Source organism: Vulpes vulpes, chromosome 8, assembly GCF_048418805.1.
Source record: "Vulpes vulpes isolate BD-2025 chromosome 8, VulVul3, whole genome shotgun sequence".
Taxonomy (NCBI): domain Eukaryota; kingdom Metazoa; phylum Chordata; class Mammalia; order Carnivora; family Canidae; genus Vulpes; species Vulpes vulpes.
In genome coordinates, this window is record NC_132787.1 from 33,552,862 (window position 1) to 33,566,984 (window position 14,123).

At 34.3% G+C, this 14,123-nt stretch overlaps 1 protein-coding gene across 1 annotated transcript in view; it reads left to right on the plus strand.

Moving 5' to 3' along the window:
* Positions 1-14,123, plus strand: part of LRP6 (LDL receptor related protein 6) — a 161,863-nt gene that overhangs the window by 78,968 nt on the left and 68,772 nt on the right. Inside the window, exons 4-5 of the mRNA XM_072766022.1 lie at positions 10,071-10,267; positions 11,979-12,110. Of these exons, the coding sequence (XP_072622123.1) occupies positions 10,071-10,267; positions 11,979-12,110 (329 nt within the window). The remainder of the gene's footprint in view (positions 1-10,070; positions 10,268-11,978; positions 12,111-14,123) is intronic.

Genomic DNA, 14,123 nt, shown 5'->3' on the forward strand with positions numbered 1-14,123 from the left:
ACTAGAAGTAGGATTCATAGAGATGTTAAAGCTTTTTTTTTTTGGAGATGATTTTAATGATTTCCATTGTCACACACAGTATATGTCTGCATCTTTTATCATTTTTTTACATTAAGTATAAGAAAAAATTTTCATCCATTTTGAAATTTAAAAATATGTTTTGCTTGTATTAATTATATTTTTTCTTTACTGATGAGAGCGAGTATTTTCCATAGTGTCATTGCCTAATCCAAAGTCATGAAGATTTACAGCTATGTATTCGTCTAAGAGTTTTATTGTTTTAACTCTTAAATTTATGCTACATTTTTGTATGCTATCTTACACTCTTAGGTCAAATTTCTTCTCAGATATTCAGTATTTATCATGGAGTTGTGAATGCTTTAATTTCAGTTTGTGTATTTACTCTTTAAAGATGCCATGTCTAAATGAGATCATAGAGTATTTGTCTTTCTCTAATTTATTTCACTTAATATAATGCCCTCAAGGTCCATCTACCTTGTTGCAAATGACAAGATTTCTTTTTTTTTTTTTTATAGCTGAATAGTATTCTGTTGCACATACACACACCACATTTTCTTTATACATTCATTTGTCCACAGGAACTTAGGTTGTTTCCATGTCTTGGCTACTTTAACTAATACCGTAGTGAACATGGGGGTATGGGATGATTCTTTGACAAAGTGAATTTCATTTCCTTTAGATATTTACTCAGGTGGAATTGCTGGATCATATGGTTCTATTTTTAATTTTTGAGGAAATTCCATACTGTTGTAGCTGTACCAATTTATATTCCCATCATCAGTGCACAAAGGTTCCCCTTTTTCCACATCCTTGTCAGTATTTGCTATCTTGTGTCTTTTTTTTTTTTTTTTTTAAATGAGTGCCTACCCCTAGGGAAAGGTCTGCTGAGGGACTTGTGGTTGAGCTGATTTATCATTTTTCTTGTCCCCGTGAGGAAATTTCTGCCTTTCTTCACTGCATGGCTTAGGGCTGTTTTTGCATTTGAATAGGAGATTTGAGATTCTGTCTATGGAGTCCCTGTCTGGGTGAATCCAAAGCAGAGATCCCTGAGGGGGAGCACATGAGACATTGATCAAATATATAGGAAGCCCTACTAGATTCAGGCAGCTTTCTAGGCACTGACCACGACCATAATCCAGTCACAGAGCAAATAACATCACTTGAGTTCTAGATGGGAGTCAGACAGTCCTACAGTGCAGGCAATATGACATCATTCTGGCTTCTTCTAGGTGTGGATGAATCTTCTTTCCTGTTTTTTAAATTGAAGTATAGTTTATACTTGATAACTATAATGTTATGTCACTTGACAAGTTTATACCTTACGTTACACTTACCCCAAGTATAGCTAATATCTGTCACCATACAATTCTATTACAATACCATTGACTATATTCCCAATGTGTTCTCTCTTTTTGATGATAGCCATTCTAACAGGTTTGAAGTGATACCTCATTGTGGTTTTGGCTTCTGATTCTCTGAGGACTAGTGATAATTGAATATTTTTTCATATACCTGTTGACCATCTGAATATCTTCTTTGGAAAATGTCTTTTCAGGTCTTTTGCCTAGTTTTTAATTGGGTTATTTGTTTTTGATATTGTTATATAAGCTCTTTGTGTATTTGTTTTTTAACCCCTTATCAAATGCATGGTTTGCAAATACTTTCTCCCACCTTGCAGGGTACCTTTTCATTTTGTTGACCACTTCTTCTAGGGGTTTTATGTTTATCGTATCTTAGATTTAAGGTTTTAATCCATTTTCAGTTAATTGGTGTAAGATAGGGATCTAGTTTCATTCTTTACATGTGAATATCTGATTTTCCGTGCACCATTTATTGAAGAGGCCATCTTTTCTCCACTGAATATTCTTGACTTTTTTGTCAAATATTAGTTGATCATATCAATTTCTGTATTTTTTCATTGCTGGTGTGTAGAAATGCAATTTTTCCATATAATGTATATATGTATGTATTTTTTTCTTTAGTATTTTCTATATTTTAGAATTATGGCACCTGTGAATATGACAGTTCTTCCTTTCCAGTCTGGAAGCCTTCTATTCCTGTTTGATCGTGCTGACTAGATCTCTCTTACAATGTTGAATAGAAGATATCCTTGCTTGTTCCTGATTTTGGGGGAAAATCATTAATAATAATTATAATTATAAATAATAATTATAATAATTATTATGCCATTGAGCATGATCTTAGCAGTATGGTTTTTTTTTTTTTTTTTTTTTTTTTGTAGACACCTTAATCAGGTTTAAGAAGTTTTCTTCTGTTCCTAGTTTCTTCACAGTTTATACCATGACTGGATATTATATTTTGTCCGGTGCTTTTTCTGCATCTATTGAGGTGATCATGTGATTTTGTTTTTTATTTTGTGAACGTGATAAATCTCTTTAATGATTTTTAGTTGTTAAACCACTCTTGTATTCTTCAGGTAAATCCCATTTGGTCATAGTTTAGAATCCTCTTTAGATGTTACTAGTTTCAGTTTGCTGACATTCTGTTGAGAATTTTTATATCTTTAGTCATAAGAGTTACTGGTCTGTAGTTTTATTTTTCTTATTCTTTGTCTGCCCTTGGTATCAGTATAGTACTAATCTTATGGAATGAGGTGGGAAGTTCCTCTTTCTCTATTTTCTGGAAGAGTGTAGGATAAATAATTCTTCTGTAACTATTTAGTAGAAATCATCAGTGAAGTTATCTGGACCTGGGGATTTCTTTATGGGAAGATTTTAAATTATTAATTTCTTTAATTGTTCTAGGTCTTTAGGGTTTTTTTTTTTTATTTCTTCTTGAATCACTTTTGTTAATTTTTTCTTCTAGGAATAGTCCCATTTTGTCTAAGTTGTCATAAAGTTATTCACCAGATCTCCTTATAATCCTTTTAATTTCTGTAAGGTCAATAGTGATGTCCCTCTTGTAGTCATGATTTTATTAATTTTCCAATTTATGTCTTTTCTCTTTTTTGGGGGGCCAGCCAAGCTAAAGGATAGTCTGTTTTCTGGATCTTTTCATAGAATCCACATTCAGTTTTACTGAACTTTTTTCTCTACTGTTTTTGTGTTTTAACATTTCATTGATCATCACCCTAATATTTTTTTTCTTATGCTAGCTTTGCATTTAGTTTGCGTTTTATTTTTTTTCTAGTTTATTAAGCTTGATACGTTTTGAGATTATCTTCTTTTCTAATACAGGCACTTTAGGGATAAATTTATAAAATTTACCCTAAGCACTGCTTTGGTGGTATCCCATAAATTTTTTAAATAAATTTTTTATATGTTGTGTTTTCATTTCCTTTTAGCTGAATATATTTAAAATAATTTTTTGTGATTTCTTCTTGGACCCATTGCTTATTGAGAAGACATTAAGGAAGAATTTAGAAAATTCTCATTTGTGGATTTCTCAAATTTTGTTACTGTTGATTTATTAATGAATTCTGTAGTTCTCAGAGAATATGCTTTATATGATTATTCAGTCTTTTAAAATGAATTGAGATTTGTTCTGTGACATAGTATGCAGTCTATCCTGGAGTAAGTTCCATGTGTACTTTAAAAAATGTTATGTTCTCCTGTTATTGGATGGGAATTTTCTTTAGAGTTTAGTTTAAATTAGTGGATAATGCTCAGATTTCCATATCCTTATTTTCTGTCTGGTGGGTCTTTTTTTTTTTTTTTTAAAGATTTTATTTTTAAGTAATCTCTATCTCCAACATGAGGCTCAAACTTAAAACCCCGGGATCAAGAATTGAATGCTGCATCAACTAAGCCAGCTAGGCAACCTCATTTTGTGTAATTGTTCTGTACTTCTGTGAGAGTAGAATGTTCAGATCTTGGACTGTTCATGTTGAACAGTCTTTTGCTTTCTTATTTGTCAGGTTTTTCTTCACTTGTTTGAGGCTTTCTTTTTATGTGTGTGTATGTTTATAGTTTATCTTCCTCATGATTTGGATTTTTGTCGTTATAAAATGTACTTCTTTACCACTTGTATATCTTTGTCTTAAAGTATATGTTATCTGGTTGAGTCACTCCATCTCTCTTAATGGTTAGTGTTTGCTATAACCTTTTACTTTCAGCCAGTTATCTGTGAATATAAAATGTGTCTCTTGTAGACAGCATATAGTTGAATCTTGTTTTGTTTTACCCAGTCTAACGATCTTTCTCTATACATAGAGGTATTTTTTTGAAAAGAAAAAACTGTGTATATTTAAGGTGTTCAACCTTTTGCTTTGATTGAAGTGTTTCTTCACCTTTAGTGTTACTAATGATATGGTTGGGTTTACATCTGACATTTTGATGGGTTTTTTAAAAGATGTTTCTTTTTAGGATCTTTCTTTTTGGTTCTTTTCTGCCTTTTGTATTTAGATATTTTCTAGTATGTCATTTTAATTTCTTTTTTGATTGATATATATATACACACATAGTACAGCTATTCATATATTAGATATTAAATACATGTATATATTTTAGGGAGAGAGGGTAAGGAGGGGCAGAGGGAGAGGAAGAGAGAATCTTCAGTAGGCCCTACACCCAGCACAGAGCCTGTCGCAGGGCTCTGTATCACAACCCTGAGATCATGACCTGAGCCAAAATCAAGAGTCTGGAGCTTAACTGATTGAAACATCCAGGCCCTCCAATTTTTTAACTATATTTTTGAGAATAAAACAATTTTAGTGATTATTCTAGGGTTGTAATATGCATTTTGTCAAAATCTACTTTATGATAGTACTGAGGTAATTCCTTTTGTAAAGTATAAAATTTAATTTAGTGTATCTCCATTCCCTCTCCCTTCCTTTTTGCTATTATTGTCGTTTATATTTGTTATAACCAATATCATGTTATAATCATTGCTTAATATGATCTTACATGTTTTAAAAGGGTTAAAGAGAAAAAAGAAGAAAGCATTGTATATGGAGTCTTTTTTTTTTTTTTTTTTAAGATTTTATTTATTTATTCATGAGAGACACAGAGAGGGAGAGAGGCAGAGACACAGGCAGAGGGAGAAACAGGCTCCATACAGGGAGCCCGACGTGGGACTCGATCCTGGGACTCCAGGATCAGGCCCTGGGCCGAAGGCGGCGCTAAACCGCTGAGCCACCCGGGCTGCCCTGGAGTCTTTTATATTAACCTACATAATTCACTGTTTCTGGTACTTCTTAATTCTTCTTGAGGATTTAAGTTAACATTTTGTCATTTCCTTACTCCAATATAATTCTGTTTTCTCCCTGTCCTGTCCTTAGTCTTTCATACCTTTTATTTTTAAAAAATTTTGTGTTCTATTTCTTTTTGATTTTTAAAAATTCCTCCTTAGGGATGCAGTGTACAGCATAATGACTATAGTTAACACTGCTGTATGATATACAGGGAAATTCTTGAGAATAAGTCCCGTGAATTCTCATCCCAAAGGAAAAAAAAGGTTTTTTTTAAGTTTCTACATGAGATGATATTGAATAGTAGCTGAACCTATTGTGGTAATCATTTTAAAATATATGCAAATCAGACCATCATGCTGTATGCCTTCAACTTGATACAGTGATGTAGGTCAGTCATTTCTCAATAAAGCTGAAAAAAATCACAAAAAAAAGAAAAAAATTCCTCCTTTTCAGTTTGTGTCCTTATTTGTTGTGTTTATTGATTCTTATGTTATTTCTACTTAAAACTCCATTTCTGAAGTGATTTATTCTTCTAATTCTTCAGCTCTGTCACCTCAGTTTTGAGGTTTTTAATGTTAATTTGTGTTATTCTTTTATGGCTAGTATTATGTTAAAGTATTATTTTGCAATAGGTTATAAATTTTATTTATTCCAGAGCCATACATTTCTGGCATATTTTAATTGTCAGGATGTTACTCTTCTCTTTATTTTTGGTTTTGTTTTGAATACCAGGTTTTTATTTTATTTTATTTTATTTTATTTATTTATTTATTTATTTTTTAAATTTTTATTTATTTATGATAGTCACACACACACACACAGAGAGATAGAGGCAGAGACACAGGCAGAGGGAGAAGCAGGCTCCATGCACCGGGAGCCCGACGTGGGATTCGATCCCGGGTCTCCAGGATCCCGCCCTGGGCCAAAGGCAGGCGCCAAACCGCTGCGCCACCCAGGGATCCCTGAATACCAGGTTTTTAAATGAGATTTGCCCTTAATACTTTTACTGTCTTATTTTCATGTATAATTGTTTTTCTTGAGCTTGTGGAAAAAGGCAGTCAGTGTTCATCATAACTTTTGTAACTTGATAGAACTCTCATGGTGTGTGTGTTCTAAAAAATGGCACCTTGCTTTCTGACATTTCCTGACTGTTTCCTTCTCCCGTTTTTTTCTGTACCTTATCTCTCTTACGCCTATCATTCTCATTTTTCCTTCTACTCTCAGTAATTTATCCTCAGTATGGCAGCTTTGTCTGGAAGGGAACCCTGGAATGTCAGCTTTGAGAGTTCACAGTGGTTCAAAGTGCACTAGTCCCTTCAGTGCCAACCATGAATTCATTGTGTTCACTCATTTGTAGAGTGGCCCGAACCCCTCCTAGTCAGCTGACGTCTTTGATGTGTTTGCCCTGCTTTCCATTGTAATCTTATCTTGTGTGTTGTCCTGTTCTAGTTCTTCTCATTGCCCTGTTTTTTTCTTTCTGATTCCTCCTGCAGAAGTGCTGATGCCAGTCAGGTCTTCATGCATAGCTCTTGGTAGTTTTTCATGCCTTTTTGGATTTTGTGGTATTTTTTTCCTTAGCTCTGTTGTGAATGTTGTCCGTGGGTTTTTGGTTTTGCTACCTACTTCTCTCTCTTTTCATGTGGAGGAATTGTGGAGATTTTTCATACTTGTGCTGCTACTACTGCTGTCATCTCAGGTATTATAACAACTTCACTTATGATGAGGGAGTCTCCCTCCCAAGGTTAGGTGCACATGTCAAAACTCATAACAGTAGTGCTTTCGTAGGACCAAACAAAGATTTATTACCCACATAGGTGGGGAATTCTGAAACGGGCAGAGGACAGCTTTCTGGGAAGAAGTCCAGAAACAGAGAAAGTGAATGCAAATGCACAGGTGTTCTACAAAGGTAAGTCCAGTTGGTGCAGATTTTGAAAGAAGCACACTCCCCAAGCATGGGATATGAAAAGAGGTAGCAAGTGGCTCTTGTATTTGTATTTGGGGGTATTGATGAGGTTGAGACCTATCAGTACACTGCTGAGAATGACAGACACAGGGAAGGGATGATATTCAGAGGTTGTCAGCACTAAATCAAACATCAACAGCCATCTCAGTTTCTTTTTTTTGGTCTTCATAGTAGAGACCCATTTTTTAACTCCTGTTGTTGTGGCATTACTACTGAAGAACTGGGCTTCGATTTTGTCTGCCATATTTATTTTTGGTACCCATGATCAGCTCCTTGAAGAAACTCTCCTCCTTGAGAAACCAAGAGATAGGCCTTCTTAGTAATCCCAATCAGAGAGATGAAAGGTGAAGACTATATACAGTTATCTTTACTTTCAGAAACAAGTCACCATCGGTTGGACGAATCAGTAAATAACCAAAGAATATGTTAAGAATGAGTGATAGCCTTTTTAATTCTTTTTTTTTCAGCTCTGTTAATTATATGTATCATTTAAGATACTTAATTTTATCAAGCATTTACTGAGTGTCTCATCATTCCAGTTAATTTGTGCACACAGTGTTGTGTGAGATCCTGGGAATATAAATAAGCCAGGGTCTAGTATTTACTTGATTCTAATATCATATTGATTCTTAAGAACTTTTATTGGTTTACAGACTACTACATGAAATGTGCATTTCAGTTGTAAAATGTTACCCCATCTCAGAAATGTTAAAATATGGAAAAATACATCCTAAAATTGAGGAATTATTTATGAATTCCAAGCATAATGCTAAATGCTTTTTTTTTTTTAAGATTTTATTTATTTGCTTGACAGAGCACAAGCAGGTGGAGCAGCAGGCAAAGGGAGAGAGAGAGAGAGAGAGGGAGAAGCAAAAGCAGTCTTCCCACTCAGCAGATGGTAGGGCTTGATCCCAGGACCCTGGGATTATGACCTGAGCCAACAGCAGATGCTTAACCAACTGAGCCACCCAGGTGTCCCCATGCTAAACGCTTTTGCGTATATTATCTTTTAATCTTTAAGCAACTCAGTGAGGGTCGATTATTATCTTTCATTTATAGATAAAGAAAATAAAGCTGGCAGAAATTATTTAAGTATTGTCAGAAGGACATTGAACTCTGGTCTGTCTGATTTTTTACCAATTTATAAGTTTTCAGTCAGTATATAAAGTGAGTCTATCTTTTAGGGAGGGATTTTTTTTTCCTGTTTGTTTTCCTGTTTTTACTTCAGAGAGTGAATTTTAACTTTTTATTTAATAATATACAAAGGACTTACTTAGAAGGCTTTTTTTCTTCCCAAAGTTTTTCAAAGATCTGATTATGGAATTTGCACTTGAGGGTAGTTAATGAACTGCTAAGTCACTTAATACTATTCTTCAGTTTTCAGTTGTGTTGCTTGTCTTTCTTGGCAGCTTCTCAGAACTCTCTTACTATACTGAGTTTTGGTAGGCTTTAGTTTGAAATATGTAGACCTATTTAAATTTGGACTTGAACTATGATATTGTTCCTATAAATAACATAATCATTTCAGTAAACCTAATAAAGCAGTTCATTTAAAACGTGGAAGAAACCATCTCAGATGTTGACATTGTGACAGTTTTTTGGGGAAATCAGAAGGAAAAGTAGTCTGCTAGGGAAAAAAGAAAAATAAAAATGGGAGGAGAAATTGTGGTGATCTGGGCTGGCAGGGTAGGGATGAGTTTCTGAAATAGAAAATTTGTTTGGTAAACTAGTCATGCTAATCTTGTAATCAGTTTTTTAAAAATCTGGCCTGAATTTAAAACACCTTAGGCTAGGGCCATTCCATGTACAATAACAATTAACTCTGCTTAGATAAAAATTATCTTACTGCTCTTGGTTTTAATTTAGTATGCTGGTGGTCTCTTCAGTATTTGAAATCATCAGATAGTGTCCAGGACCTAAAAACTGATTCTCTTCCCTAAAATATGTAATGTTCTTTATTTCAGTTGGTTACATTTTCCATTTATCTCTTCTAGTCTATTTATGAAAATATTGTATTTGGGTATTTTTGTTGTTGAAAATATTGTATTTGATATTAGGTAAATATCAAAGAATTTTTTTCTTGAATATTATTTTGTCACAGAAAATGATTTGTTCATTATTTAGGAATATTTACTAATAACTCCATGACACTGCAGAGTTCTGTGGTTGAGTACTAATCAGGCTATCTTTCCCTTCATATAGTATGGATTGCTTGTGAAATTTTTGGGTCTGTCTGGTTTCATGAACACATGATGCCTGTGACAGCACTTGTTTGTTTTTTTTTTGTTGTTGTTGTTGTTTTTGTTTGTTTGTTTTTTTGCTACCTGACTTGTAGAGGTTAAGTAACCATATAGCAGAAAACAAGCAGAAATGATCATTTACTAGACTAGACTGGAGTTTACAGAAAGAACTCCACCAGAACACCTTTTTTAGCCTCAGGTATATGTTTTTACTTTCAGTTACCAAAACCATAGGAAATGATGGAAGAAACAGGCTTGGATTCTTTGTTTTTAACACATCAAGAAGGGGTAGACCTATTGCAGATTTAGAACTACTTTACAGTGCCAACTTTAAACCCTAGGATTTTTCTTTTTGCCTACCTGTCTTCTAATAAAATGAATTTTGTGGAAGGATGAAGATGTGAGTCTAGAGATGGGAATTGACAGCAGTGCTAATACTTGAGCCTTCTCTCTGCTAGTTTGTAATGAACCTGAGGCCTATTGCCAAGTACTTGGTGGGGAGTTTTGGACACCATGAAAATATATTTGAATTTATTATGTGACTTATTCTTCATAGGTACATTTGGCCTTAAGATATGTGTTACTTGGGATTTGTGTGTGTTCTTGTGGAAAACAAGAGTGTTTTAATGGGCAAAGTCAAGTTTTGATAAAAGAAAATTTATAAATGTTTGAGTTTTTCTGTTTTTGTTCATAGGCAGGCAGTGGTTAAAGGTTCTCTTCCACATCCTTTTGCCTTGACATTATTTGAGGACACATTGTACTGGACTGACTGGAACACACACTCCATTTTGGCTTGCAACAAGTACACTGGCGAGGGTCTGCGTGAAATCCATTCTAACATCTTCTCTCCCATGGATATACATGCCTTCAGCCAACAGAGACAGCCAAATGGTAAGTGATCTTGATTTTTAAATTGCAAGTTGGAATAGCTTTAGCACTCAGATGTCTGGCTTTAGTCAGGGCAGGAGGAGAGAAGATACATCCAAAGGTAGTGGGAAGGAGTAAAGCATAAAGAAAACATCAAAATACAATTCAGGTTAAAGGCAGCCTAAACTGTAACTTGTTAATCTATCACTGTCAGCCACCTCAGCCCTTTGTTTGGGTTATGGTGGTTGAGAAGAGAGAAATAAAATAAGAAATCGAGATAGCTAAGTTTATACATGAATGCATTTCTTATTTATGTTACTTCTTAGTGTGTTTTTAAAAAGAAGTACTTTTCTTAAATAGAAACTTCTGTGAATCTAACTGGTGAATTGAATTATCTTAGGTTGCCTAATACCTGCATAAATCTGCATAACCTCCTCCCCACTCCGTTTTCTTAGTTTTGCTTCTATTTTTGTTCAACCTTTGTAGTGACTTGGGCTTTGGCTGCTGGGAACAATTTCTTCTAAGAGAGAAGTAGAATTAGGTTTAAAAGGAATATGAGAATGTTAAATGTTTGGCACTTGTATATAAATAAATGTCTGGCATGTGTCTGAGTATATTTCAGTTTGTATTCCATAGCCAGAAATAAAGGGTGTTTGGATTGTGCATTGCTTTGTATTAGCTCTATTCATTTGGGCGGGGGGGGGGGATAGTCAAATAATGTATTATATTGGAATCTGATGATCATGAGTCCATAAAAGTGTTTTTAAATGTATGTGTAGCCCCTTCATAAAAATGTTATATGAATTTTTTATTTTCATGGTTAGCCCTTAGGAGAGAATTTCCCTGGGTTTTTGTTGTTGTTGTTGTTTTGTTTTTTTAATGGCACTGTTGATCCTTTGTGTAATTTGCAGTTGTCATTGCTGTATCTTTCATATTTTGTTGGTCTCCATCTTAGGTTGATTTTTAAATGAATATTATTTAAATCCATCCCTTTCCATAGTTTCAACAAATGTGCTAATGAATCTCCACTTGTTTTTCCTGTTTTGGTCTATTATGCCTATCCATGTTAATCTTTCCAAAGTGGATTTTTCAATATCCTAATTAACTTTTTTGGCTTTCAGTGCCATCCACCACAATTTGTCCCTATCTTTGTGCTCACTCAGCTTTAGCTCTTATTAGTCAACAGAAACCTCAATATCCAGTTGGAATATTTGCCTTATTATCTCACCCAATGTACAGCCTCCAAGCTTTTTATTCATATAATTTTACCAAATTTGAAATGTCCTTCTCTCCTTCCTGTCCTTCAAGAGTCCTGTCATGTCCTATGTCCTTCATGAAAGTTTTCGTTAACCCTTAGTGATTTATTTTCCATTTGACTCTCTACTTATTTATGTCTATCATGTGCAAGATAGCACTTAGTTTCATTGTTTTGTATTGTTTTCTAGTTTGTTAATTTGGGCATACTGACTAAATTGTAAGCTCTTTTAGGGTAGTGGGTAGTGGCATCCTGCTTTATTTCTTGTGTATTCCTCTTTGGGTACAAAATACTAAGTCACTTCTCGCTGATTAATTCCTTTCCTTGCAGATGGTTTGGTAGTCAAGGACCTGGATGACATTTGGTAATAATTTAGTTTATCACAGTTGCTCATGTTATGGTTGTTAACCTTTGTGTACCTAGAGTGAGGGAGGGCATCTATAATCATTGGTATTAATCAGTGTGATTTATATTTGACAGCTACAAATCCATGTGGAATTGATAATGGTGGTTGTTCCCACTTGTGTTTGATGTCTCCAGTCAAGCCTTTTTATCAGTGTGCTTGCCCAACTGGGGTCAAACTCCTGGAGAATGGAAAAGCCTGCAAAGATGGTAAGAAGTTGGTCTCCAAGAAGGAAAAATTTCCCATCACAACTGGAATTCTTTATGATTTGTTTTATTTCTCTATAGTAAGCTCTGTATAGTACAGTGTTTGGGAGACAAGTCACTTAATCTTTGTCTTCACAATCAGTTATATAACAAGGGTGTTTTGTGTTTTAGGGCATATCTTTAATACTGCTTATTAAGTCATTTTAGCATTTTGACTAAATTTTTAACATGGTATTTTTTTAGATGCTATTTCTTTTTTGATGAAATGTCAGTTATAGGTATCACAGTTGATTCTTGTGAAAAAAATCAATCTTTTAACAATGGATAGCATTTCCTCTGTGCAAGGAAGCAGTGTTTACTAAACTTTAAACTACAGCGACTTATCATGGGGTAGGTATATTTCTAAACAATTATTGATGATATTTTAAATCACCTTTTAACAACAGAGAAGTGCTTTCAGAAGAAGAAAAAAAATCCATATTCTGCTGTTTTAAAGCAACTTTTTTCTATATTTAACCACTGCCTCTTCTCCTTATTCTCTTAATTCCTGATAGAAGAGGGCATATTGAAGAAATATGTTGATTTAGGACATTTCAGGGGACTTCTGGTTTGGGAAACCATCAATTCTTCTTTTTCTTCTTAATGAGAATGTTATTCTTCATTCTTACTTCTATGGATTACTATTTGATTTTCTAGCCACCAGCAAGACCTGGTAAGAAAATTGTTATATTTAGCAACGGCTTCTTTATCTAACTCTGAAAAGCAGAAGCCTTTATTTCAGAGTGTGTTAGGGAGTTCCTGGCAAGGGGGTCAGGGAGTCAGAGAGATGGAATTGAGTTGGTGTACAGGATATTTGTCATGACTTGGCATTGATAAATTATCCTCATAGTCAAAGGTGAAGCTGGCTGACTCTTGTCAGACGGTTTCCATGGCAAACAATAATTTGGTTTCAATTTAAAACAAAAGGTTTTTGTAATGTTTCCTTTTTGTTTAAAAATGTAGCCTGACTTTAAAATAGAGGATTTATTTTAGCAATAGTGGTCTGTCTATACCCTTACAGCAGTGCAAATGTATATGTCTAGTATTTTGAATTTTAGATGTACATTTGGCATGTAGTAGCTTCAAGTTAACTATTCTGTTTTGATCACCTTGCTCAAATTAACAGCTTCCCTTTCTGTGATTTCTTTGCAGAGTTTTGGGGCTGGCTCTTTTTGGTAGTTAGTAGAGGCAGTGAATAGTACAAAGTTATTCCTACTTGATACCTGCTATGGCATTTAGGGCTGTATTTTCTCTAAGATCAAGTCATTTATAATTAGTCCTTGAATCAAAAAACTGTAAAGAAGGGCTTTACTCCTCTTCTCAGTTTTATTCAGCTATAATTCCAGATTGATATGAAGCTTATTTTCTTTTAGATTCATTTCTTTGGGAATCCCTTTTCACTCTTTGAGTTGTCAGCTTGCTTATTATCTTTTATAGTTAGATGCTTTTATCAGTGCTTTACTTGAACATTAAAAAAATCAAAACAAAAAAAAAGGTTGAAATTAATACTCTCATTCTCAGCTGTGTTTTATGTAATACTAATTTGGGTTAAAAACATTTCATAAATAAGTGATTTAAAACTCAGTGAAACAAAAAATTGAAAGTGTTTCTTTTTAAAAAAAATTTATTTATTAATGAAAGACACAGAAAGAGAGAGAGAGAGAGGGAGAGACACAGGCAGAGGGAGAAGCAGGTCCCATGCAAGGAGCCTGACGCAGAACTCGATTCCAGGTCTCCAGGATCAGGCCCTGGGACAAAGGTGGCGCTAGGCGCTAAACTGCAGAGCCACCGGGGCTGCCCAAGTGTTTCTTTTCTAATGATAATAACACATTAGTTAATATTTATCAAATATTTGTGTTCAGTACTTTCCTGATTTTTACATGGATCTTATTTAACCCTCAGAGCAACCTATGAGATATAGATGAAGAAACTAGTTTTATCAAGATGAAGTTTTGGCTAAGTTTGTATAGGAACTTG